The sequence below is a fragment of the Idiotropiscis lumnitzeri genome, chromosome 1 (genome assembly GCF_059441095.1).
Source record: "Idiotropiscis lumnitzeri isolate Australia: NSW breed Sydney's pygmy pipehorse chromosome 1, RoL_Ilum_1.0, whole genome shotgun sequence".
NCBI classification, from domain to species: domain Eukaryota; kingdom Metazoa; phylum Chordata; class Actinopteri; order Syngnathiformes; family Syngnathidae; genus Idiotropiscis; species Idiotropiscis lumnitzeri.
Genome location: NC_142391.1, coordinates 45276435 through 45303672, shown reverse-complemented (window position 1 = coordinate 45303672; position 27238 = coordinate 45276435). Strand labels below are relative to the sequence as shown.

At 42.3% G+C, this 27238-nt stretch overlaps 1 protein-coding gene across 17 annotated transcripts in view; it reads left to right on the top strand.

Annotated features, from left to right (window-relative positions):
- pdzd2 (PDZ domain containing 2) overlaps positions 1-27238 on the top strand; it is a 144678-nt gene that overhangs the window by 33121 nt on the left and 84319 nt on the right. For 15 of the 17 annotated variants that reach the window (XR_015844661.1, XR_015844663.1, XR_015844662.1 and 12 more), the window contains exon 2: positions 26822-27201. Coding sequence is in view for 14 of the 17 variants with exons in the window: in XM_088302936.1 (XP_088159062.1) it covers positions 27076-27201 (126 nt within the window). In the remaining 3 variants the exon portion in view is untranslated. Of the gene's footprint in view, positions 1-17211; positions 17303-24335; positions 24366-26821; positions 27202-27238 lie in introns of those variants that run through there. The other 2 variants (XM_088302919.1, XM_088302928.1) reach the window with 2 other exon arrangements.

Genomic DNA, 27238 nt, shown 5'->3' with positions numbered 1-27238 from the left:
TCTCAAGACCATTCATTGCCTTTCACCAGGGGATTCAATCACTATGTTTGTGACTCTTAATAACAACCATAAACTTGTACATACTTCCTGTTGATGAGACGTCATAACAACTTTGTTTTTAAAAGGACGTATTTTCTTCTGGCTTTCTTTCTGTTGTTGTTTTGAGTAGTGTGTGTATGGAGCGAGAAAGAGCGAGGCACAAGCAAACACCGGAAAAAGGTGCCTCAGAATGGCCTGAAATTCGCCCTGGGCATTGTTCAGTGTGTAGTTGTGGTCATGGAATCTTATGATACAGGGTTTTCAGTGGTGTTTTTAAAACTCTTATGTTTTTGAGGAGTACAATAATTGTACAGCATAGGCCTCCACGAGAAAACAATCTGTAGTTTGGTGTTTGAGCTAAGTTTTTGTCCAAATCAATGTAAAAAAGTAGCAATAGTATTTAAAACGACTAAACAGGTCGACCCTTGAAGTAGGGCTGGGCGATATGACCTAAAATCAATATCGCGATAAATTAAGCAATTTTACCTCGATAACGATAAAATCACGATAAATTTCCGCCCGTGGACCAAAATCAAAATAAATGCAGGAAATGCATATTAACTGTTTTTTATTGACCAACTGGTACACATTACTTTCAATGAAAAATAATATTACAAAAATCATTTGTATCAACATTCCAAATTGCTTGCTTTGCATGACTTGAACAATGTCACAAAGAACAGGAGTAAAGGAGTACCTGTCACAAAATCTTTTCTGCGAATAGATTGCGCCAAGGTGCTGTAATGCCATGTGCAAAGGCCTAGATTTGTGTGAAGGTCTCTTGTAAACATAAATAATGCCATGTGCAAAGGAGCTAGTGTGGTCGGCAAATAAAATATTAAATAAAATGGGAAAAAAGTCAATGCAAATAAACAAGTGTGCATCATCGGGAAAATGTGCCGTCTCGAGTACTCTGGTGTGCAGTCGCCACTTGTCGTCTATGTAATGCACAGTCAGGCTCAAACAGGGATCCATGTTGCGACTCGACCACAAGTCGGATGTGGATGCAAAATGCTTGACATGTCTAAGCTCCCGTCCCGATGTTGTTCATATTGGGAAGTACAGTTTGCGACAAATATTTGCATACCTCTTGTCGGCTACTTTCATGAGCCGTTTAAATCCTGTGCGCTCCACGGTAACTAGAGGAGCTAAATCTTTAGCTATGTGCTAGGCTATCGCGTCCACCTCTTAGACGTTCTCTTGTATGGTGTCGCCTCCGTTTTGGGCTGTTGTCACTGGTCGAACCTTGCTTCTCCCTTTGAACTTTCAGCACAGCATGGTTGGCTTGTGGGTGGTGAAAAAGAAAAGGTTGGACGCACTGTTTTGGGTGCTTACGATGCACTTTGCAATTCGTGTTCTTTTGCTCAGACATCGTCTTTATGGAACCCAAAACATTCCCAAACGACAGATGTCGAATTTCTTTTCGGGACAAGCGCAACAGGAACAGATTCAAGTAACGTTACTTTGTCTTCAGCCGTGTCAGCCGCTTCTTGATTTGAATCGCCAGCTACGACCGCGTCTGTTTTCTTTTTTTTTTGTTCAGCTGGGGGGAGTCACGTGACTACAGCCGCTGTAGCCGTCTTAAACGGGCATCAACATAGCCGCAAACAGACAACACTTCTTTTTTTTTTTAAACACCGAATTTACCGACATGGGCAAACTGATGTCGTCAGTGTATTAAATATCGGTAAGAGTAAATTTTCGGTTTATTGCCCAGCCCTACCTTGAAGTTTCGTATTTATAGCAGAAGAGTAGATACAGATATGACTTTATAAAATTAAAGATAAGAACTAATGGAAAGCAAATGTGTGTCAATCTATGGAATAATTATGATAATGAATTGAGAAGGTGTAAATCAGTTGTGGTATTCAAAAGTAATTTTAAAAATATAGTGCTACAAAATTATATAAATCAAGTATAAATATGTACAACATTATACACACATTTAGTTATATGAACGTGGTACTGAAGTATATTTTTATTATGGCATAATTCTTTGTATATAAATTATCTACCAGTGTAACTATATAATTATTTAATAAGTAAGCTAAGGGGTAGGACTAGATAAGTGTTGTACTTCTTCCAACTCCTCTTGAACATGTAAACCAATTTGAACGATGACATCTACTGATGATTTTCTTTCCCTTTCTTTTCTTTCTTTCAATCTTGTTTTTATCTTGTAATATGTTTATATGTTCAATCAATCAATCTGTCTCTTCCAGAGATAAAACAATTTGAAAATTTAACATTACATTTATAGTGACCAAATAGATCATTTATTTGTATTATCACCATATTATTGATAAATGTACGCGGAAGTATCAGCATAATCTGTCATGAAATTTACTTGGAGGAGGACCCAAATGGAGGGAAGCAGAATTGCAGGGTGGACTTGATTTAATTTAAAGAAAACAAAATGGCAAACTAGGAACTGGGATATGAAAAAATAATATACATTTTCAGAACAAGAATCAAAGTAACAAAACAAACACTGAAGACTTGACTTGGCTTGGCTTGGCTTGACAAACGTAACAAGACATGACACGGCCGAAGAACAGAGATTTGACAATTGACAATGAACCGTCAAAGACTGAAAAAAGCAGTGCAGTAAACGCACACACAGTGACGAGACAATGACAAACACCTGGATGAGACACAAGTGGCTGAGGGGGCTTATTGGAAGACACAAGGCACGAGTAGGACAAGCGCAAGTGTTCACAATCAACCAACCGGACAAACAAAGGAACACAAGGAAAACCTGAAACTAAATACTAAACCAAAGTCAACCAAAACAGATCATGACATGCACTATGAACTTATTGTACATTATGAATTTTCAACAGCACGAACCAAGATTAATTTTATGCATGCAAGACCCCACACTTTTTTGGTCCTTTCACAAATCCAAATCAATTGATCGGTTTGTAAACAATAATCTTTTTTTCCCCAGTTCACACTGTAAAACGCAAATAATAGAATCTCCTAAATCTAATAAATGTAGCATAACAATTCACTTTAGTTGGGTACATTTCAATCATATATTTTTTGATAAAAGTAGTAGTTTTATTCATAAGCCATGGCAAACTGTCAGGGAAGTTTCTATTAAAACAAGCCTGAACAAAATGAATCAACCAGCCAAGATTGTCTTTGTGTCTCGCGCGGAGCAGCCCCCTGCAGTCAGGGGCGAAGCTCCTGTTTTTTGCTCCCGCGTGGTTTTTATTGTATTGCAGCAAAGCATTTGAATATGCAACTCATACAGAATGGAAACACCCCTCGCATAACGGTCAGTGTGACTTCAGTTTGTGTCCTTGAATGTCAGACACTTTTACTTCGTATCAGTCTGGAATGAGCGCCTGGCTTGTCTCTTTCTATCAGTGCAGGCACTTCTGTTAACACTGGATAACAAGGGTACAATGTTCACTTGCAAATCAAATGACCTGTAAGCATAGTTTGAAACTAATATGACCTAATTTCTTTGACACAAACGTACATAAATTAAGTCAAGTTTACCTCACCTTATTTGGATTACACAACTAAATTACTCTTTAAACTTGAGGTGAACATGCTCATTGTTTTTAGCACAAATACTACTATCAATAAATAATTATTATTCAAAATTACTTTGCAAATAATGAGTAAAATGGTGAAGGGGCTTATACTCAAATAGTACTTTTCAACTGTTGAGGATTTGAAAGCTCTTTAACAGTCTTCTCATTCACCTAATGATGACACTTCATCAGGAGAAACTGGGGAGCTCAGTATCTTGCTTAAGGACACTATGACATGGTCAGAAGGACTGAAGACCCCCAACCTTTGGGTTGGGAGTAGACCACTCTCCAACCTGAGCCATGCACAACAAGGCAAGTTAATTTCAGTTAAAAGTTAATTTCATATCCAAAACAATTTAAAGTGCTTTACAGAAAACATGAAAAGCATTACAGAAGGAGACTAAATATTAACCCATTGCAAAAATCATGGATGAATTAAAAGATAGTGTGCGAATGGGGATTAAAACGAGAATAAACGATAGATTTAAGAGAATGTTGCAGTAAACACCAATGTTTTCAGCCCTATTTTAAATGAACTGATATTTTGAGCAGAACCCAGGTGTTCAGAGAGTTTGTTCCACAGGTGAGGAGCATAATAACTAAATGCTGCTTCACTTTGTTTCGTTCTGGGAACACAAAATAGACCTGTCCCAGATTACTACCTGAGGGGTCTGGATTCTTCATAGGGTAGGTACTAATATATTTGATTTGATTTATTGAATATATATATATATATATATATATATATTAGTGCTGTCAATTGATTAATTTTTTTAACTAATTCATCACAAAAAAGTCCATGATTAATCATGATTAATCACATTTTTCGACTACTATTTTTTGCGGAGCTTATTACATTGATCTAAATGGAGACATCCTTGCAGACATTTATTTTCTAAACATTTCTCAAAACTGCCCACAAGTGCCACACTCCAGCAGTGTTGGTTTGCAAGGCCCAGTGGTAACTTAAACACAGTGTTTTGTTCTGAGACTTGCTAAAGACAGCTAATATGGCACAATATATATATATATGATGTACTTAAATAATTTGCATACTTTGCAAATATTGTGCCTTTAGCACGTCTCAGAAAAAAACACTGTGCAAGTTACATCTGCTGGAGTGTGACGCTTGTGGGCAGTTTTGAGAAATGTTTTGAAAATAAATGTCTGTAAAGACGTCTCCATTTAGATTGTATTCAATAATCCAAGAAAGCTATTAGAACAGTCTTTGAATTAAATATACTTCATATTTGGTGGTTTTGAATAATTTCAAAGAAATTATTCAAGTAAATATCTGTTATAAGCTTTGCAAAAAATAGTAGTTGAAAAATGTGATTAATCACAATTAATCATGGAATTTTTTGTGATTAATTAGTTAAAAAAAAATCACTTGACAGCACTAATACATATATATATATATAAATATATATCAAAACACACCATAAGACATGCAAGTGAAACGAGAGAAAAAAAAAAAAAAAAAAAAATATATATATATATATATATACAGTGAAACCCCGCTACTTCGCGGTTCACCTTTCGCGGCTTCAGTGCTTCGCGGGTCTAAAAAATATTCGGGGTATTGTAGTTTCGCCGAGCGGCACAAGGGGGCGCTGAAGCGGTTAGACGCCCGGCGTGCGCCGAAGAGGAGAGTGGACGAAGAAGAGAGTGACGAAGAAGAGCAGGTTCCCCCGGACACGATTGGTGGCGACGTTTCGCGCGGTTCGGACCGTATCAGAGCTCCGGCCGGCGTGCGTGGCAGTTAAGCCGTAGATGAGCAGCTTCCCCGGGCACGGGCGGTGCCAACGGCCCCTAAGTTTAACCGAATGGGAGCTGCCGAGGAGGAGGGCATGCTCGCATCACAGTAAGCCGAAGAGGAGCACCTTCCCCGGGCACGGGCGGAGTGCGAGGCTGTCAGTTATGAATGAATAAATAAATAAATAAATAAATGAAGAATGCCACCTTTCATTTCACTGTCATGATCCGTGCCTGTCATGCCGCGTGTGTTTTTGTTTTTCCAGCTGTGTGGGCGTTCCTCCAGCGATAGTCTCGCGCCATGCCGTCAGCTGCTGCGAGACGCGCTGATTACACTGACTATATTGTGATTATAATAAATATTGTAACGTTGTATAATAAATCAGGCCAATTTGTCCATCAGCGAAGGCTTTTATTATTAAGCCAAAAACGGCTGCTGTTGGCCACAACCACGCCGATCAGAGAGAGAGAGCAACACAACGACAACAACATAACGTTCACTCCCCTGCTGCCTTCACAGCCTCCACAGAAAAGAGGAAAACACAGAACCCTTGAACCATTTACAAAGTCGCTACACTATCTTTGTATCACCACCTTTTTTCCCGTGTCTGCGTTTGGAGAGTCCTGTTCAATCCTCCAGCTCTGCTGGAGGATCATAACATTCACAGGGCACACCGGACGGCGTACCAGCAGGTAAAAGTCGAAGTAATTAAATAAATACAAAAAGAAGTAATTGAATAAATACAAAAATAATGGCTGGGGAATAAAAACACAAGTTTTAATAATATATTTTTATTTTTTTTGTTATAACATGAATTTCACTCTCTCTCTCTCTACCCATATATATATATATATATATATATACAGTGAACCCCCGGCTATCGCGGTTAATGGGGACCGAGACCACCCGCGAAACTGAAAATCCGCGAAGTAGCGTCGCACCTTCAAAAAAAAAAATAAATAAATAAATTATATATAGCGGCGCACCTTCAAAAATGCTTAAAAAAATATATATTAAAAAAAAATATACGGGTAGAGAGAGAGAGAGTGAACACACTAGAACACTGTTCTACCAAACAATTTACTTACGAACAACCAATCAAAAACAAAACAAACATACAAAAACAAGCAAACACTAACATAATTAGTCCGTCGTTTTGCGCAGGGGCATGAAGAGCTTTACTGCTCCTCTTCGGTTCACTAGATGCACCAAGGGATAATGAGCGTTTGGGAGGCATCACGAATGGCTCCACAAAACTTTTACACTTAAAAAATTACTGCGAGACAAAGACTAACTAACCGCGATCTATGGCCAGAAGCGTATTGTACATACGTATACGAGATGAGCGTGGACTGATGGGCATCGGGAGAAGCTTGGGCTACTGTAGTGAATTGGCCAATTGACCAATTGCCCGTGGTGCTTACCGTATTGTATGTGCATTTCTTTGCGTTTTAAAATTTTGCAAAATGATACAATTATATACCCCCCTGTATACAGTACACCATATAGAATACGGGTAGAGAGAGAGAGAGTGAAATTCATGTTATAACAAAAAAACAAATTATTATTAAAACTTATTATTTTTTTTATTCCCCAGCCATTATTTTTGTATTTATTCAATTACTTCTTTTTGTATTTATTTAATTACTTCGACTTTTACCTGCTGGTACGCCGTCCGGTGTGCCCTGTGAATGTTATGATCCTCCAGCAGAGCTGGAGGTTTGAACAGAACTCTCCAAACGCAGACCCGGGAAATAAGGTGGTGATACAAAGATATTTATTATAATCACAATATAGTCAGTGTAATCAGCGCGTCTCGCAGCACGAGACGATCGCTGGAGGAACGCACACAGCTGAAAAAACAAAAACACACGCGGCATGACAGGCACGGATCATGACAGTGAAATGAAAGGTGGCATTCTTCATTTATTTATTTATTTATTCATTCATAACTGACAGCCTCGCGCTCCGCCGGTGCCCGGAGAAGGTGCTCCTCTTCGGCTTACTGTGACGCGAGCATGCCCTCCTCCTCGGGAGCTTCCATTCAGTTAAACTTGGGGCCCGCTTGGCACCGCCCGTGCCCGGGGAAGGTGCTCCTCTTCGGCTTACTGTGACGCGAGCATGCCCTCCTCCTTGGGAGCTTCCATTCGGTTAAACTTAGGGGCCGTTTGGCACCGCCCGTGCCCGGGGAAGCTGCTCATCTACGACTTAACTGCCACGCACGCCGGCCGGAGCTCTGATACGGTCCGAACCGCGCGAAACGTCGCCACCAATCGTGTCCGGGGGAACCTGCTCTTCTTCGACCACTCTCTTCTTCGTCCACTCTCCTCTTCGGCGCACGCCGGCCGTCTAACCGCTTCAGCGCCCCCTTGTGCCGCTCGGCGATACTGCAATGCCCCCGAATATTTTTTAGACCCGCGAAGCACTGAACCCGCGAAAGGTGAACCGCGAAGTAGCGGGGTTCACTGTATATATATGTATATGTATATGTATATGTATATATATATGTATATATATATATATATATATATGTATATGTATATGTATATGTATATGTATATGTATATGTATATATATATGTATATGTATATGTATATGTATATATATATATGTATATATATATGTATATGTATATATATATATATGTATATATATATGTATATATATATGTATATGTATATGAGGTGTCAGAAAAACGTGATATTAATGGGATTAATCCAACACCCGGAAAAAAACATCAAGCACGCGTAATTTAGGACACGCCTGCATAGGCTTGCTGTGCAGACTTTTTGCCGGTGTTCTGCCAAAATGTCATACCCGTACTAATCGTCCTACCGGAGGCTGTTTTAACAGCCTGATCTGTCAAAATGTCCTACCCATGCGAAATTTCCTACCAGAGGCTAATTTGTCAGCAAAGTACTACCGTGTGCTTTCAGATCGTCTGTTTTACATGCATATAGGTATAATTAAAAAAATATATTTTGGGAAAATACACATAGACGCAAGCAGGTAGGACGTCCTGACAGTTTATATGCATAGATATGTTTACAAACAACTTTTACTTGCGATATCAAACGAGTGTGGCCTACGCATGAGTAATGCAATGTGCTCAACACACGTCAGTGTATTTTGCGGCAAAGCAAAATTCAAATAAGACTCAATGAAAATAAAATTATTAAGTACTACCCACTTTTAATCGAACAAATGACTGGTTGGACAAAAAGCTCCAAACCTCCCACGAAATCACTGTCGGCATTGTGCGCATGCGCACTAGGCATTGGTAGGACGTCTCGATGGGTAGGAAGGAATTTCAGAACACCGGTTGATAGACCTAAAAGCATCATGGCGCGTGGTAAAAATGATGCAAATTCAATTCTAAACGGCATTTTTTTTTTTAAAGAAAAAAATGTACCTAATGGTGTCACAGATAAGAGCAAAGTGTGTATTGCCATCGTAAACTGAACTACCATCGCAGCACGTCCAGTTTAAAATACTATTTGATGGCCAAGCACACAACTACCTCGGTGTGACAACCCATTATTTTGACCCATTTCATTTGCTCTTTGTTGGCATTTTATATTTCTTATATTACTCCAATTTAATCCCTTAGAAAGGCTGTTGAGATGCTGTTTCGTGTGACTTTGTTTGTGTGAGTCAAATCCTGTGATTTGTTTTTTCAATTAAAAAAAAAAGTATTTGCATAAAAACAAAAAAAATCAATTCTGATATATTAAAGGTATTGAATTATATACATAATTTAAAAAATGGGAGGGATTTTTTTTTACAACTTGGGATTGACTGTGAGTTAACTATGAAAAAATGCAATTAATTATGATTAAATATTTTGATCGCTTGACAGCACTAACTATATATATATATATATATTTATATATAGACACCGGCTCCTTTAAGAGGGCGGAGTTTAGCGCTCCAACTCACGAAGCGTGGGCGTGCGTGTGCGTGTATAGGAAGGAGGAAGAAGGAGAGACGATGGCGAGAATCGTGTCAGTCTGTCTATCGAGCTAAGTTTATTTGAGTTGTAGTCCACATTTATCCTGCTTTGAGTTGTGCGTGAGACAAAACCACACGAATATTTCATTTGAAGCATCCAGAAATGTGTACTGTGACTTCAACCTTATTAAAAACCAGAAAACACAAGATCCTATCCTCGTTATTGGAGTTCTAACCGGACTCTCAACAGTGATTTGCATACTCCTCCCAGCACCAGTCATTTACATATTTTTCAATGGTCCTTCGAGCCGGATGGCAAATCGCTGTTTGAAGAGGCAGGACTCAGAATTAGCAGCACCTGGCGGCAAACCTAAACGATTGACATCGGTACCTTCCTATATGTCTGATTATGACTTGAGTGGGCCAGGTGCGCTGAGTAAATTCCAAAGACCAGCTGCTCCTACTAGAGCATGACAAGAGGAGCACATAGCTACGGAGCGCTCAACTAGTAGATCCCCATCACCACCGGCTAGCCAGGGCTTTGACACAGGGAATTTGGGGGATGTTGAGCACGAGCAGGGGTCTCAGCATTTTATGTTGCAAACCACCAGGGGGCAGGATATCAACCCACTCATTGAGTTTAATGCTGCCCTTAAAGAGATGCGCCAAGAAAATGCTGAACTCCGCAAACAGTTTCAGAGCCTGATGACTGCCTTACAGTCCAATCCTCCTCCTACCCTCCCACATCCAGGCACATCCCGCAGTGGGTTTGACGGAGGCAATCAACGCCCGATCAGGAGCCAACCGGACAATCTAGCCCACTCACAGCTACAATATCAGGCACGCGGGTCGTCTGGAAACCTGATACAGGACTTCTCACAAGTCAAAGTTTCACAGCCACCCCCAGATCAAGGATATAGTACATTCTACGCAGCCACACTCCCGCATAGTGTGTCTCATGCTGACATGTATGGCCAAAGGCCTCCCGCTCACTCATTCAGAGCTAGTGACCCACAGTATGAAGATTCATACGCTGGAAGAGATTCAGCCTTCCCCCAAGTGCCCTACTCTCATGTTCCACAGAGAGAGACCACATACAGAGGACCAAAGCCCACCATTCCCAGCCTCACATCACCAGATCCCAGAGGGTTCGCACGTATGAAGTTAGCCTTAGAGAATTTATTACCGCATGACGCCACTGAGAGATACAAGTACCAGATTCTCACTGATCATCTTAAGTGTGAAGAAGCCTCACTCGTGGCTGACTCTTATTGTAATTCCAGGCTACCCTACACAGATATGATGCTGGCTCTCACCAAGATGTATGGACAGCCCCACAAGCTTGCTGTGCTACAGATTGCAGCGCTAATGGATGGTCCAAACATACGTAGTGGTGATGCTAAGAGCTTCGTTTATTCGCTCTCAACGTGCGCTCACTAGTGGGCATGTTAGAACAGCTGGGTCAACAAGGTCAGGTTGAATTAACCTGTGGCTCTCATGTCTCGAGGCTCTTAAGTAAACTCCCCCACGACCTCAATGCCAGCTTTAAAAGATTCATCCATCCACTTAGAGTTTCCATTCCGACCCTTTTCGAATTTGCTGATTGGCTGGAATCTGAGTTAGAAGTTCAGGAAGACAGCATTACGCCCCCCAAGAGAGACGAGTCGTCCAACAAGAGGCATGATAACAAGCGCGCTACTAAATCTTCAAGTAAGTCTGCTACTATCCTCCTGAACACTGAGAAAGCTTCGGGATCAAGCTCTGCAGCAACCCCACCTGCCTCTGGACAGCCAGCTGACAAGACAAATACGATGGAAAAGAGAAAGGCCTACTGTCCATATTGTGATAATGACAAGCACTTCTTGAACAGCTGCTCTAATTTTAAGGACTTGACTAGGGAACAAAAGGTGACGTGGATTAAAGTCAGTAAGAAGTGCTGGCAATGTGGACGCAATCATCAAGCGGCAAAGTGCACGCTCAAAGCCCCCTGTAAGGATTGTCGCAGGAAACATCTGCTTGTGCTGCATGACGTGAATTAGAGAGGAAAGGAGGAGGAACAAGCACCGCATTCACCGCCAACAGAAAGCTGCCTCCTAAGCACAACCAACAGAGTCCTGTATGCAGACCGCCCAGTCTACAACCGGAAGGTGTTGCTGAAGATCAGTAAAGTCTTCCTGAGGAACGGTGACAAGTCCTTGGAGACATATGCAATTTTAGATGATGGCTCGGAGCGGACAATACTGCTCCAGCCTGCTGCCAAACAGTTGTGCCTTAAAGGAAGAAAGGAGGTGATGGCTCTCCGTACAATCCGACCAGGACTGGATCAGCTCCATGGAGCGTCAGTTTCATTCACGATTTCGCCAGCTGACAGCCCTGAAAAGATATATACTATCCCGAATGCCTTTACAGCCGCTCAACTGAGTTTAGCAAAGCATTCTCATCCAGTTGCCGCACTTAAGCAGAAGTATAAACATCTGTCAGGTTTGCCTCTTCTGCCACTGAATAGGGTCCAGCCGTTGTTTCTGATTGGTGCTGACTACACGCTCCTCATCACACCGATAGAGCCAGTCAGATCAGGACCACCTGGTGGGCCAGCAGCTGTGAAGACACGCCTTGGATGGACTCTACAAGGGCCAGCCCAAGCCATCAAGTCAAGCCCTAATGTAAGTCACTGCCTTTTTACATCTGCCCCTTCATCCACAGAGCTCTTCTCATGCGTTGAGAAGTTATGGCAGATGGAGGTGCTTCCCTACCGTAGCGAGAAGCTAGCAGTTCGGTCAAGACAGGACCAGGAGGCAGTTGAATTACTTCAAGAACCAACGGTGAGAGTCGATATCAATGGCACTAAGCGTTATGCCACACCCCTTCTTCGAGTTAAGAACATGCCTCTCCTCAAAGCCAGCCCTGTGGCAGTATTGCCACTCCTGAGAGGCATAGAGAAGCGCTTAGCCAATTCCCCAGAACAAGCTGCTGTCTACAAAGAGGAGATAAAGAAGCTTGTAGATGCTGGCTATGTCGTGAAGTTGACAGACTACGAAATAGAGCACAGCCCAGAAGCGTTATATATACCGCACCATAAGGTCCAACATAATGGGAAAAATTGGGTGGTGTACAACTGCTCATTCCATTACCAAGGTTACAACCTTAACCAACTCCGGCTACTAGGTCCCACTCTCGGGCCCTCCTTGCTAGCTGTTCTTTTATGCTTCAGGGAGCATGCCGTTGCCTTCAGCAGTGATATCCGGAGCATGTTTCATCAGGTAATGCTCCTGCCAGCAGATCGACTACTGTTGCGATTTTTATGGAGAGACATGCAGCGGGACCGCCCACCTGATGTGTATGAGTGGCAGGTGCTCCCATTTGGAACCACCTGCAGCCCCTGCTGTGCAACATTCGTGCTGCAGAAACATGTCAGTGACCAGAGCCAACCGGAAGAGGATGTACATGATGTCATCCACAAGTCCTTCTAAGTGGACAACTGTCTCCTTAGTCTCCTTGTCCAATAGCAGCCAAGACTCTTGTAGACAAACTGCGCTATCTTCTGGCTGAGGGCGGATTCGAGTTGAGGCAATGGACAAGCAACGATCCCAGTGTCATCGAGCCTCTTGCACCAGACATGAGGTCATCCAGTTGTGAGCTGTGTTTTAGCCAAGGTCAAGTCGACCTCCAGGAGCCCGCACTTGGACTCCAATGGAACTGTAAGTCAGACTCGCTCACATACAAACACAGACACATTGACTGCACAGTGACTACAATGAGAAATCTCTATCGAGTTTTAGCCAGCCAATATGATCCTCTTGGCTACATTGTGCCTTATACCACGCGAGCTAAAGTCATTGTGCGCCACCTGTGGGAGAGGAATTGAGAATGGGATGATCCACACCTTCCACAGGAGCTACTGGAGAGGTGGCATGAATGGGAAGCAGAATTAGTCCACTTGCCCGAGATAGCCCTGCCTCGGTGCTACACTAGTCCCAGTCTGGATCAACCTAACTGTGCAAGAGACATTCATGTATTTTGTGACGCCTCTGAGCTGGCATATGGATCAGTGGCTTATCTGAGGACAGAGAATGCAGAGGGGGAAATTGAAATTGCATTCCTTGCAGCCCGATCACGTGTTGCACCCAAAAAGCAACAGTCTGTGCCACGACTAGAGTTGTGTGCCGCCCTGACAGGTGCCCAGCTCTACAAAGTTATTAGTACTGAGTTAACCCTGCCCATACGCAGTTGCACCCTATGGTCAGACTCCGCAACGGTCTTAACCTGGTTGAACTCAGACTCGTGCAGATACAAGGTCTTCGTGGGTACACGTGTGGCGGAGATACAAGAACTGACAGAAGCAGGTGCATGGAGATACGTGCCCTCACGAGACAACCCGGCAGATGATATAACCCATGGCCTCACCCTCCAAGACATCAGCCGAGGCAGAAGATGGACCCATGGCCCTACGCTGCTGAAACAAACTCCTCGTGACTGGCCCAACCTACCTCCTCCACCTCACCGCGTCCCCGAAGGTGAGCTGAAACATCATCTTGTGATAACCCTGTCTAGTTCTAGTCTTCCAGATCCTCTTCAAGACGAGACATGGGACAGTTTCATTGAGGCCACTGCCCGGCAGTTTCATGGGGCGGCCGACTCCAAGAAGCCCCTCACGGCTGATTCCTATGCTGCTGCTGAGCTGGAAGCCTTGCAACAATCTCAAAGAGAGTAATTCCCTGAGGATGTCATCCAGCTAAAGGTCAACAAACCCATTGCTAAATCAAGTCGACTTATTCCACTTGCACCTGAGTTTGATGAACAAACAGGTCTTATCAGAGTAGGAGGCCGTCTTTGCCGTTTCCCCCTCCTGAGAGCGGATGAAGTGCACCCCATTGTTCTGGACCCCAAACATGCTCTGACCAGACTCATCATACTGGATTATGATGTAAAGCTACAGCATCCCGGGCCAGAACGAGTGTTTGCTGAAATCAGGATGAAGTACTGGGTGCTACGCGGACGCGAAACCGTACGCCGGCACCAGAGATCCTGTGTGAAGTGCAAGAAGTGGAAGGGGCAACCAAATCCTCCACGGATGGCGGACCTCCCTCCGACCAGACTGCGTCTCTTCAAACCTGCATTCTATTCCACCGGCGTAGATTGTTTTGGGCCATACACCATCAAGATTGGACGCAGGAACGAAAAGAGGTGGGGGATAATATTTAAATGTCTAACCACTAGAGCAGTCCACCTCAACCTGATCCCTAGTATGGACACAGATGCGTTCCTGATGGCCATGAGATGCTTTATAGCCAGATGAGGGAAACCCCAAGAGATTCTCTGTGACCAGGGACCAAACTTCAGAGGAGGCGACCGAGAACTACAGAAAGCATTTCAAGAGCTTCATCCTGAGCTCCAGCAACAGCTTGCTGGCCAACAAATCAGGTTTGCCTTTAACCCTCCTGGTTCCCCACACTTGTGCGTGAGACAAAAGCACACGAATATTTCATTTGAAACATCCAGAAATGTGTACTGTGACTTCAACCTTATTAAAAACCAGAAAACACAAGATCCTATCCTCGTTATTGGAGTTCTAACCGGACTCTTAACAGTGATTTGCATACTCCTCCCAGCACTAGTCATTTACATATTTTTCATATATATATATATATATATATATATATATATATATATATATATATATATATATATATATATATATATATATATATTAGGGCTGGGCGATATGGCTCAAAACTATATCGGGAGGCATGCACGTCATATCGGTCGATATCGATATATATCGAATTATTAATTTATATATATATATATATATATATATATATATATATTTTTTTTTTAAGATTGTCGCGAGAGCTGGGACTGTATGTGAATTTGGGGGGGTTCACAGGAGCGCCTCATCCAAACAGTCACTCGAATCAAAGAGCGTGATGGGACACAGGGATAGAGAACAACGTAGCTTTAATAGCCCTCCAATCAATTCAACAGAGCTCAATAACTCACTTTCATTCTGGAGCATACACGACGACGAAAAGTCTAGCAATTGTCCCATGCGTGTCCGCGGAGGATGCTTGTTAGCGGCTTCACTGCTACGTACGCCTGCTTCCCTTGCAACGGAGGTCTCGTGGACTAGAGCTACGGGCCGTTTAGTCTCGTGTGTGTCCAGGAGGGGGGGCTGCTTGTTATCGGCTTAACTTTTAAGCAAGCATTTCCTCAAGTCGGCCGGTAAGTCCACTTTAGCCACCCATTTTTGTTTTGTTTGTTTTGAATCACGCTAGCTCAACTGCGCATGTGTAAGCCTCCGGTTATATTTCCTCAATGGGAGGGAGTTTGTGACGAATAGGGCAGTGATTGGTTGAATTTGCTCCGTGTTTTTTTTTTTTTGGGATCGCTAATTTATCTATATCATTTTCTATTTCTATTGATATGACTCACCCACCTATCGTGATACATATCGATATCAAATTATTGTCACAGCCCTAATATATATATATATATATATATATATATATATATATATATATATATATATATATATATATATATATATATATCATACACTTATAAATAAAAAGACAAAACAACAAATAAAAACAGCTTGAATGTATTATGGTCCAAGACCATTTAGAGATTTATAGACAGCAGCAAGATTGAAAAATATATTCTTTGACTCACAGGAAGCCAGTGAAGGCATTTGAGGTTAAGTGCGATGTGGTCAAGTTTCCTGGTGTTTGTAAGAATTCTGGCGGGAGCATTTTGGATCAGATGCATCTGTCTGAGGGATTTTTTTTTTCAATTCTTCTAAAGACACCATGACATTAATGTAGTCTACTGAAAATAAAAGCATGATCACGTTGTTCCGTGTCTTTTTCAGACATCCTTCCATCCATATCTGAGCCGCTTATGCTCATGACTGTTGCAGGCGTGCTATAGCCTATCCCAGCCGTCTTCGGTCAGTAAAAGTGGTGCACTCGGTACTAGTTGCCAGCCAATCAAAACCTCTTTAATTCAAGTTATGTTTTTCAGGTGGTAATAGGCAGATTTAGTAATATCTTTGAATGTGTGTTGAAATTCAGGTCTGAGTCAATATTTACACCAATATTTCTGGCTTGATTTGTAGCTTTCAGTGACATAGAGTCACGTGAGTGCTTATTTTGGACATTTAATTTTTGGGGTCAATAACAATCAATTCTGTCTTTAACTAGATTGAGCTGGAGAAAATGTCGGTCCATCCACTCACTGATTTGATAAATGCACTTCATGAAAGTAAGGGACGTGTTCTGTTTTCAATTTGTAGTTAATTTAAATCAAGTTATTGCATTCAAGTTACTGTGAAGTGTAACGTTAAATATTTTTCGAAATGTTTTTTGTACAACGTAACTTTAGTTTTGTTATGAAGCAGCGTAGTTCGTAACCGGAAATGACGTCATCAAATCGGATGTTGCGTACGCGGAAGCAGGAAGTAAAATAACAGATCGTCAATAAGAGAGAAATGTGATGATATTGAAGTCCAATCGAGCACAAGCCACATACATCTTATGCCTTTGGTAGCATCGTGGGTACGTATAAGTTTGTGTTATTAACAATGTACAATTATGTGGCAATTTATGTAAAAAGATGTTAATTCGGCAACGTGTATAAAAGCGCTAAGATTTATGCTAGCACTCGCTAATTGCGTTAGCACAATGTCTCGTTACTATAGCAGTTAATGTAATGTTAGCCTATTTAGTTCATTTATTTGTGAATGTAAAGTAATTCATATTGACGAATTTTGTCTTTTTTTTTTATTCTGACTTGAAGGTAATATTGCCTCATACTGTATGTTACAGTTTCACCTTTTTTCTGCACTATTAAACCTGTGGACTCAAGAGTAACGTCTTCAGAGTCATGGTGTAGAAGATGAGTTTAGCTGACTGTCCAAACAAGGCTGAGACAGTACAGTGAAATCACGGCTTCCTCTCGGGCAAGATAATGTGGACATGCTGGTAGGAACAAATCATCACATTAAAAAGTAGGTTAACAAATCAGTATCCTACAAACCGCCTGAGGTCAGAAGGAGAAAATAAGGACAAGTAGCCATGTCAAAGACACATTCACATGCTTCGTCTGTGCACTCTAGTGCCTCATCAACATCCTCTGCAACAGCTAAAGCGAGAGCAAAAGCAGAAGCTGCAAAAGCACGTCTTTACTATGCTGAGGAGGAAATTAACCTGAAACTAGAAAAAGCTAAATTGGAAGCATCTATGCAAATGCTTGAATACAAGAAAGAAACTGCAGCAGCCGTTGCGGAAGCAGAAGCCCTGGAAGCTGCCGTTGAAACCATGAGCGAACAACTCAGTCATATGCTTGTGTTAGATTCTACTCGCTTAACAGCCACGCAACGCACTCAGGAGTATGTTGCTAAACAAACCAAAGCTTTGGAAACAGAATACCAGCCAAATAAGGAGGATGTTTCAACGCCACACAATATTTTCCCAACATGTTCAACCTTGTAGGGATGAATACCTTCGTGAGCCCCGACAAGTGAAGTTTGAAAAGTGTAATTCTGCACTGCCACACCAGTTCAGCACTCACAACGACCAAAATCGTGCATCGCCCCTATCCTATCCCTTGTCTCCTAATTCCAATCACAACAACGTAAATGAATTTGTGAGATACCTTGCACGTCGTGAATTGGTGTCTAGCAGCTTACTTCAGTTTAATGACAAGCCACAGAATTACAGAGCCTGGAAACGCTCATTTCACTTAGCAACCAGTTGTTTAAATTTAACAGCAAGTGAGGAAATCGATCTTCTTCTAAAATGGCTTGGTGAGGAGTCAAAAGGGCATGCCGAACAAATAAGAGCAATTCATGTCAATAATCCAGAGGCAGGCCTAGACATGTTCTGGACAAGACTCGAACGAATTTATGGTTCAACGGAAGCAATTGAAAACGCATTGACACCTTTCCAAAGATAGGGAATCGGGAATATGCCATGTTAACAAAGTTAAGCGATCTTCTAATGGAACTACTCTCGGCTAAGGATGACGGAGTCTTACCCGGTCTGTCCTTTCTCGGCACAGCAAGAGGAGTTAACCCAATAGCGCAGAAGCTTCCCTTTCGTCTACAAGAGAAGTGGGCTTCAGTTGGTGCATTGTATAAACGACGAGAGAATGTGCATTATCCACCATTCAGTTTATTTGTAGATTTCGTCCATCAAGAAGCAAGCATTACTGATGATCCAAGCTTCAGCTTTCTCACTCAGACAGACGATATACCTAAGGCTGAAAAAGCAACATGGCAGACAAAAAAGCATCCGGGAATCTCAGCTTGCAAAACAGAGATAAAACCCAATACGGATTCTGACTTGACAGAATCTCCAACAAAGGCAGAGTATACAGACAGAATGTGCACTATTCATGGGAAACCACACCCTTTGCACAAATGTCGTGCGTTTCGAGAACGGCCTATCGAAGATCGCAAAACGTTTTTGAGAGAAAACAATCTTTGCTTCAGATGTTGTTCGTCAACACACATCGCCAAAAACTGTTAAGTTCAGTTTCAGTGTTTTGAGTGCAAAAGTGAGAGACATTGCACGGCCCTACATCCAGAGCCCGCAGCATGGATGGAAGTGGAGGTCCCTGCTCCAGAGCATGGCGGGGAGGAAATCAAAACCTTGCCTGAATCGGATATCACAACCAAATGCACCAAAGTCTGCGGTGGAGACCTCATAGACCGATCCTGTTCGAAAATTTGTCTTGTGAAGGTGTATCCAGCTGGTCACAGAGAGAAGGCGGTGAAAGTCTATGCAATTTTGGATGAGCAGAGCAATAGGTCACTCACCCGTTCGCAGTTCTTTGATGTGTTTTCTGACAAAAGTCCAAATGTTCCATACACACTGAAAACATGTGTGGGAGTAAAAGAAGTAGTAGGGAGGCGGGCAAATGGATATGAATTAGAATCGCTGGATGGAACACTCAGAATTCCACTACCCAGCCTTACGGAATGTAACGACATTCCGAACAACAGAGATGAAATTCCAACTCCAGGTGTCGCTCTTCATCACGCACATTTAAAGCCGATGGCTCATCTCATTCCAGAAATGGATCCAAATGCCCAAATCATGCTTCTTTTGGGTTGAGACATCATCAGAGTACACAAGGTACGCAAACAAGTTAATGACTCACACAACGAACCGTATGCACAGAAGTTAGACCTTGGTTGGGTTGTAGTAGGCAATGTGTGCCTTGGCAGCATCCACAGGCCGTTGACAATCAGACTTTATTTACATACACCACAGAGCTACAACAGCCATCCATCTTTAACCCATGTCCGAATGTGTCCCTTGTGAAAGAAAGGTACATTGCCATTCAAGTGACAAGCTACCTCACAAATATGTTCTGGAGAAGAATGTACCTACTGGCAGGGAAGTTAATGACCATCTTGGATGTAATGTGTTCCAGAGAACCAAAGAGGACAACCAAGTTGCTCCCTCAATTCAGGATGCTTCATTCATGAAAATAATGAACGATGGACTTCAGAAAGATTCCAACAACAATTGGGTAGCTCCATTACCCTTTAAGAGCCCACGCCGACGGCTTCCCAACAACAGGCCCCAGGCACTAAAACGTCTCATGTCTCTTGTGCAAAACCTTGAGAAGAGGCCTGAGATGAGAGAACACTTCTTCTGTTTTATGGATGACATTTTCAAAAACGGCCATGCTGAGTTAGCAACCCCTCTCGATGAGAATCAGAATCAGAAATCCCTTTGTCATTGTACTCAAGTGTGCAACGAGATTAGAGAGCTCCCCTCTCCAGTGCAATACAACAATAATTCAGATAAATATATAAATTAGATAAATAAGAGAATAGTTAGTGCAATGGAAAATAATACTGGCTAGGATATATAAAAACACATCACGTTGCTGTTCTGCAAGGTAAGGGTGGTCGTGTGTGTGTGTGAGAGTTTAGAATGGAGATGGCTCTTGTAAAGAAACTGTTTCTCAGTCAATTGGTCCTTGATTTGATGCACCTGTAGCGCCTGCCAGAGGGCATCAGGTTTAACAGGTGTGAGTTTGGGTGGGTATTGTCTATTGAGAGCCCTGCTGAGGCACCGGGCGGTGTAGATGTCCGACAGTGAGGAGAGAGGGCAGCCAATAATCCTTTGCGCTGTTTTGACCGTCTTCTGGAGCCTCACTCTGTCCGCCTCAGTGCAGCCGCTGTACCAGGTGGAGACACAGTACGTCAGCAGGCTCTCGATGGACGAGTGGTAGAAGGCCAGCAGCAGCCTCCTGTCCAGGTTGAATTTCCTGAGGACTCTCAGGAAGTGCAGACGCTGGTGGACCTTCTTTACCACTGCTGTGGTGTTGTGTGTCCAAGAAAGGTCATCGGAGATCTGTACTCCCAGGAGCTTGAACGTGTGGACCCTCTCCACACACACGCCTTCGATGTAGAGGGGGGGGCGGCACCGTCTTGTTCCTCCTGAAGTCGATGACGATCTCCTTTGTTTTTGCAATGTTGAGTTGCAGTCTGTTGTGCTCGCACCAAGCCGTCAGTCTCTGGACCTCCACTCTGTAGGCTGCCTCGTCACCTTCCGAGATCAGACCGACCACTGTCGTGTCGTCAGCAAACTTGACGATGGTGTTGTTACCGTGGGCCGGGCTGCAGTCGTAGGTGTAGAGGGCGTATAGGAGAGGGCTCAGCACGCATCCTTGAGGGGAACCGGTGCTCAGCGTACGGGTGGAGGACGTGTAGGGGCCGAGAAAGAGGAACAATGGTATTTGCCAATATTCGGTGTATACATCCCAAAAAGTCCAAGAAAATTAGAGTTGTATTTGATTCTAGTGCCCAATTCAATGGCGTGTCCCTCAACTATGTGCTCTTGACTGGACCAGACTTGAACAACACGTTGCTAGGTGCCTTGATCCGCTTCAGGAAAGAAGCTGTTGCATTCACGGCAGACATAGAACAGATGTTCTATTCTTTTTTTGGTCAGAAAAGAGGACAGGAATTTTTGGAGATTCTTAGGGTTCCGTGACAATGATTTCAGCAAAGATATAGTGGACTACTACATGACAGTCCACGTCTTCGGGAATAGCCCCTCACCTGCGGTGGCCATTCATGGACTACACCAATCTGTCAAAAGCAATGAGTTCTATATTGACCCTGAAGTAAAACGCTTTGTGATGAAAGACTTCTAGGTGGATGATGGGTTGAAGTCTCTGTCTACAGTTGAAGCTGCTATAGACTTGCTAAAGAAGACGCGAGATGTTCTCCTTAAGTCAAACCTGAGACTACACAAGATCGCAGCAAAGCGCAAAGAGGTCATGGAAGCCTTCCCATCAAAGGACCACGCAAGCAACTTAAAAGACCTTGACTTCAGCACGAATCGACAAACAGACCGCTTTGTCTTCATTGTCTCCGATGTAGTAAAGCCTGACACTCGTCGAGGTGTTTTGTCCACCATTAACAGCCTCTACGATCCTCTAGGATTTGCAGCTCTAGTTACTATCCAAGGCAAAGCAATTCTGAGAGAACTCACTGCAGAGAATGGTGACTGGGATGCACCATTGCCTAGTGAAATGGAGGAGTCCTGGACATATTGGAGGATATCTGTAACAGAATTGACAAATCTGGTAGTTCCTACGGCCTACACTAAACTTTCACCATTGGCAGCTGTCCGCAGAGAGTTATGTGTGTTCTCTGATGCCTCAATAAAAGCAATTGCTGCGGTAGCCTACCTCAAAATCACAGACAGTGCTGGAAATAATCATATTGGCTTCATTATGGGGAAGGCCAAGCTGTCCCCCCGCCCAGAACACACAATTCCCAGACTAGAACTTTGTGCGGCAGTACTCGGTGTAGAGTTAGCTGAGTTGGTCTCAGTTGAACTTGATCTTGAACTTGATACCACAAAATTTTACACAGATAGCAAAGTAGTTTTAGGCTACATTTGCAACGAAACGCGACGTTTCTATGTTTATGTAAATAACAGGGTCTCGCGCATTCGAAAATCCTCCAGTCCATGTCAATGGCACTACGTACCAACAACACAGAACCCTGCAGATCATGCAACACGCTCAGTTGCTGCTGACCATTTAAACGACACAAACTGGCTGAGTGGGCCGAACTTTCTGTAAGAACTGGAGCAAGAAGTTTATGAAGGTGCCTTTGATCTTGTGGACCCAAGTTCATATTCAGACCTTTGTCCTTCAGTGTCGATCTTAGTCACTGCTGCCACATCTAAGAAACTTGGTTCACAGAGGTTTTCCAAGTTTTTGTCATGGAAGTCACTCATTCGTGCCATTATGCACTTAAAACACATAATCCGCTGTTTCAATTCCTTCACAATAAACAACTCATGCAAGGGCTGGCATTTGTGCAAGACAGAGATCACTGTTGCTGAATTCAACCAAGCGTTAGTGGTGATCATTCAAACAGTGCAAGAAGAAGTCTACAGTGAAGAAATAAGATTCATCAAAGAGCATAAAGGCATTTCCAAAACCAGCCCTCTCAAGAATTTAGATCCGTTTCTCGATTCAAATGGCCTACTCAGAGTTGGAGGACGTCTTCATCATTCGAGTCTGTACGAAAGAGAGAAGACTCCATTGATCATTCCAGGTAATCACCACATCGCAACCTTGATCATCAGAAAATACCATGAAGAAGTTCACCATCAGGGTGGTCACTTTACGGAAGGGGCTGTCCGTTCAGCTGGTTTTTGGATAATTGGTGGCAAGAGAAGAGTGAGCAGTATCATCTACAACTGTGTGCCATGCAGACGTCTCAGGGCTCCAACTAGCAGTCAAAAAATGTCCAACCTCCCAGCAGATCGTCTTTCCACAGACCCTCCCTTCACAAATGTCGGACTAGATGTTTTTGGCCCCTGGAGTGTCTATTCTCGCCGGACAAGAGGAGACTTTCCACAAAACAAACGTTGGGCTGTGATTTTTACATGTATGAGCATAAGAGCCGTCCATACTGAAGTCATTGAGTCCCTCGACACATCCAGTTTTATTAATGCTTTAAGACGTTTCCTGGCTGCAAGAGGACCGGTCAAGAGTATCCGCTCGGATAGAGGGACTAATTTTGGGAGTGCATGCAAGGACCTAAAGATACCTACAAACATTAACCTCAACAGCGTCAAGTCCTACCTTTCAGACCAAGCATGTTCTCGGACTTTCAACCCTGCGCATGCTTCCCATTTCGAAGGAGCATGGGAAAGAATGATTGGGATCGCCAGGAAGATACTAGACTCTATGTTCCTTCAGTTGAAAGACAAACTTACCCATGAAGTCTTGGTAACCTTTATGGCAGAAGTATCAGCTATCATTAATGCCCGGCCGCTTGTTCCCTTGACAACTGAACCAGATGAGTCATTCATACTTACCTCGGCTACTCTTCTAACTCAAAAGGGGTTCCCTCTCCCAGCTCCTGCAGGAGAATTCAGGCCTGCTGACATCTACAAGCGCCAGTGGAGGCATGTCCAGCATTTGTCCAACACCTTCTGGGACAGGTGGCGGAAACAGTTTCTTCCAACCTTGCAAGCACGAAGAAAGTGGTAATGTCCACGCAAGAACATTCAGCCTAAGTCCATTGTCCTCTTTAAGGACCCCCAAGTACAAAGGAACGAATGGCCACTAACAAAGACTTTTCCAAGCAAAGATGGTCGGGTTTGTCAAGTCGAAGTGAAGGTGATCAAGCCTGGAGGAGAGACATTGTTTGTGAGACCAGTCACAGAACTGGTGTTGCTTGTTCCCCCAGATGTGTAGGCAATGGACAAGTGGGTGGCATGGAATCATGCCAGGCAGGGAGTGTTCTGTTTTCAATTTGTAGTTAATTTAAATCTAGTTATTGCATTCAAGTTACTGTGAAGTGTAACGTTAAATATTTTTCTACATGTTCTTTGTACAACGTAACTTTAGTTTCGTTATGAAGCAGCGTAGTTCATAACCGGAAATGACATCATTAAATCGGATGTCGCGTACGCGGGAGCAGGAAGTAAAATAACAGATCGTCAATAAGGGAGAAATGTGATATTGAAGTCCAATCGAGCACAATCCGCATACATCTTATGCCTTTGGTAGCATTGTGGGTACGTACAAGTTTGTGTTATTAACAATGTACAATTCTGTGGCGCTTTTATGTTAAAAGATGTTAATTCGGCAACGTGTATAAAAGCGCTAAGATTCATGCTAGCACTCGATAATTGCGTTAGCACAATGTCTCGTGACTATGGCAGTTAATGTAAATTTAGCTTATATAGTTCATTTATTTGTGAATGTGAAGTAATTCATATTGACGAATTTTGTCTTTTTTTTTTATTCTGACTTGAAGGTAATATTGCCTCATACTGTATGTTACAGTTTCACCTTTTTTCTGCACTATTAAACCTGTGGACTCAAGAGTAACGTCTTCAGAGTTGTGGTGTAGAAGATGAGTTTAGCTGACTGTCCAAACAAGGCTGAGACAGTACAGGACTATTGTCATGTGATTAGGGCTGCAGCTAGAGAATATTTTGGTATTCAGAAATACTACTGAAAATTTATGGGAATTTACAGGGTATTCTTATAAAAATATATTTTTCATGTTTATAAGTACATTTAAAAAAACACATTTCCACTTGATGATGAATGACCAACTATTTTTCATTCATTTATACTTAAATTTACACTGCATAGCAACACACTATTTTCTTTCAAGAAACATTAGTGAGATTTTAGACAAATCTCTCACCATTTTTTTTATTTGGCCAGAATATTCCATTTTACATTTCTTTCAATATAACAAATGAGAAATAAAATGTACAAACAATGACATTGCAGTTCAATCACAATTAAAGAAAAATTAAAGAACCACATGAACTATTTTTCCGGCTAAAACAACACACTTGAGTATGCCTCCTTTGTTAACAAGTGATCAGTAAGGCTGTCACCATAAAATTGTGAAGAGTAATTTCCATCTACTCCCTTTGAAAACAGACAGTTCTCACCAGCTTATATGGAGCACTTAAGCGCTGCTAGCGGTTGCTAGCTGTTGCTAGCAGTTGCTAGCGCTGGAGCCGCCACTAAATGCCGTCAATAGTTGCAATCCAATATAGTGGCAGCAGAATTAAATCTTTTTTTTTTTGCACCTTTAATGAGTGATTTAACATTATTTTAGGGTGTCATTGTCTTATTCAATCCTGTAGCAACAGTTTGTGACTGCAATCGACCCCAAACAGAGTTTGGAAGATGACTCAAGTCAGCCGTTACGCTGCGATAGGCCGCTGGAACAACTTCAAAATAAAAGTGTACCTTGACATAATTAATGTCCATATATTATTTGGCAAGGTAAGATTTATTTGTGAAGTTGACCTTCTTACCGCATTGGCAACGTGTTACTGATTAGTAGAGGTGGGCATTTCGTCAGCACTGATTGAAGGTCCGTCAGTACGTTACTGACAAATCACTTTAAAAAATGACGGCCTTAGCGCTGACGGAGGTGGGTTTTCGTCAGTCAGTGTAAGCATCACAAATCATTCTACTTAACAGTCCAATAAAGTGTCAAATAAGTGGATGTGAAATGAATGTGAGTGCATGTGTGCACTCCCTTTACCATTTTAATGAAATTCAATATTTATTATATTATATCTATTGGACAATGACATATTTCTTTTTTGGGGGAGGAGCGACTGACAGACAGACAATAGAGGGACTGGTGTACTGGTAAAATTTACTGATGGACGTGATGATGTAAGCACAGTTAAAATAGCACACACTAACAATTACATAATGGTTTGGTTCGAAATCAAATTACAAATTGGAGGAAAGAACTCACAAATGCTCATCTGTTAGCCCCCCGCACTCCCAAATTCAGAGAAGCTAAGCGTGCTGAAGAAAATGTATGAACAAAAACACTAGTAGAGAAACTGTGGAAAAACTATATTAAAAACATTCACTAAGTCTAAAATAACAAACTCAAAGTAACCACAAAACACTAGGAAACAAACCACACCACTAGAGAACCAACACAACATGACAGCAACAATGATCTGACAAAGACTGAAATGAACCAGTGACTTAAAACTAACGAACTGATGACACAACAAGAGACTCGGACAAGGAGAATAGGTGGATGCAAAACCTAAATGGAAGACAAAAAAGAACATGAGGAAGCAAGACTGAAACAAAGCCAAATGCAATATAAACAAATATAGAATCGTGAAGAGTGCAGTGTTAAACTTGAAGATGGCTCATTCAAATTTCAACAAACATGCAGTTAAATGTCAAAATAATGACCAGGTGTTGAAAAGCTTGTACTTGTCTCAATTACGGCACTTAATTGTTTTTTTTTTTTTAATTTTTTTATGACATTTCTAGATTTACGATGTTGTAAATTAAATTTGTATCACAGCTTTTGTTGACAGTGCCTTCACAGCACTTTGGATGCTTATTCATAGGCTAGAATAGTTGAAAGAATGACGTTTGTTTAATTAGAACAGTACTGTTAGATACCGTCTGTTCTGTGTGATTACTGATACATTAATCAATGTAATTTTGTCCCTTTTAGGTATTCATGGGATGCTACAAAATCACCATAAGACCTATACAAGCCCCCCAACAATCCGCCACAATCTGGAATATTGAATACAAGTTTGACTTGCTTTGATACATTGTCAGACATTGTCATTGTTGGCGCTATCATGGTGTTTTGGAGATTAATTTAAAGCTTTAGGATAAATTGATTCCATGTGCCTGCATGGACATTTGGCAGCATCAACATTAATGTCGGTGAGGAAGTCTCAACAGGCCTAGGATGCCAGAATGCCCATATCCCAGGACAATGCCCTCAGCATCCTTTCACTTCTTAAGGAGTGGCTTGGAGCTCATGCCGAAACATCACACCTGAAGGACAACTTGAAACTGGAAACTGCAATCTGTCTCAGCAAGGTACTTAGCCTCCTTCTGTGTGTGTGCAATTTGTTGA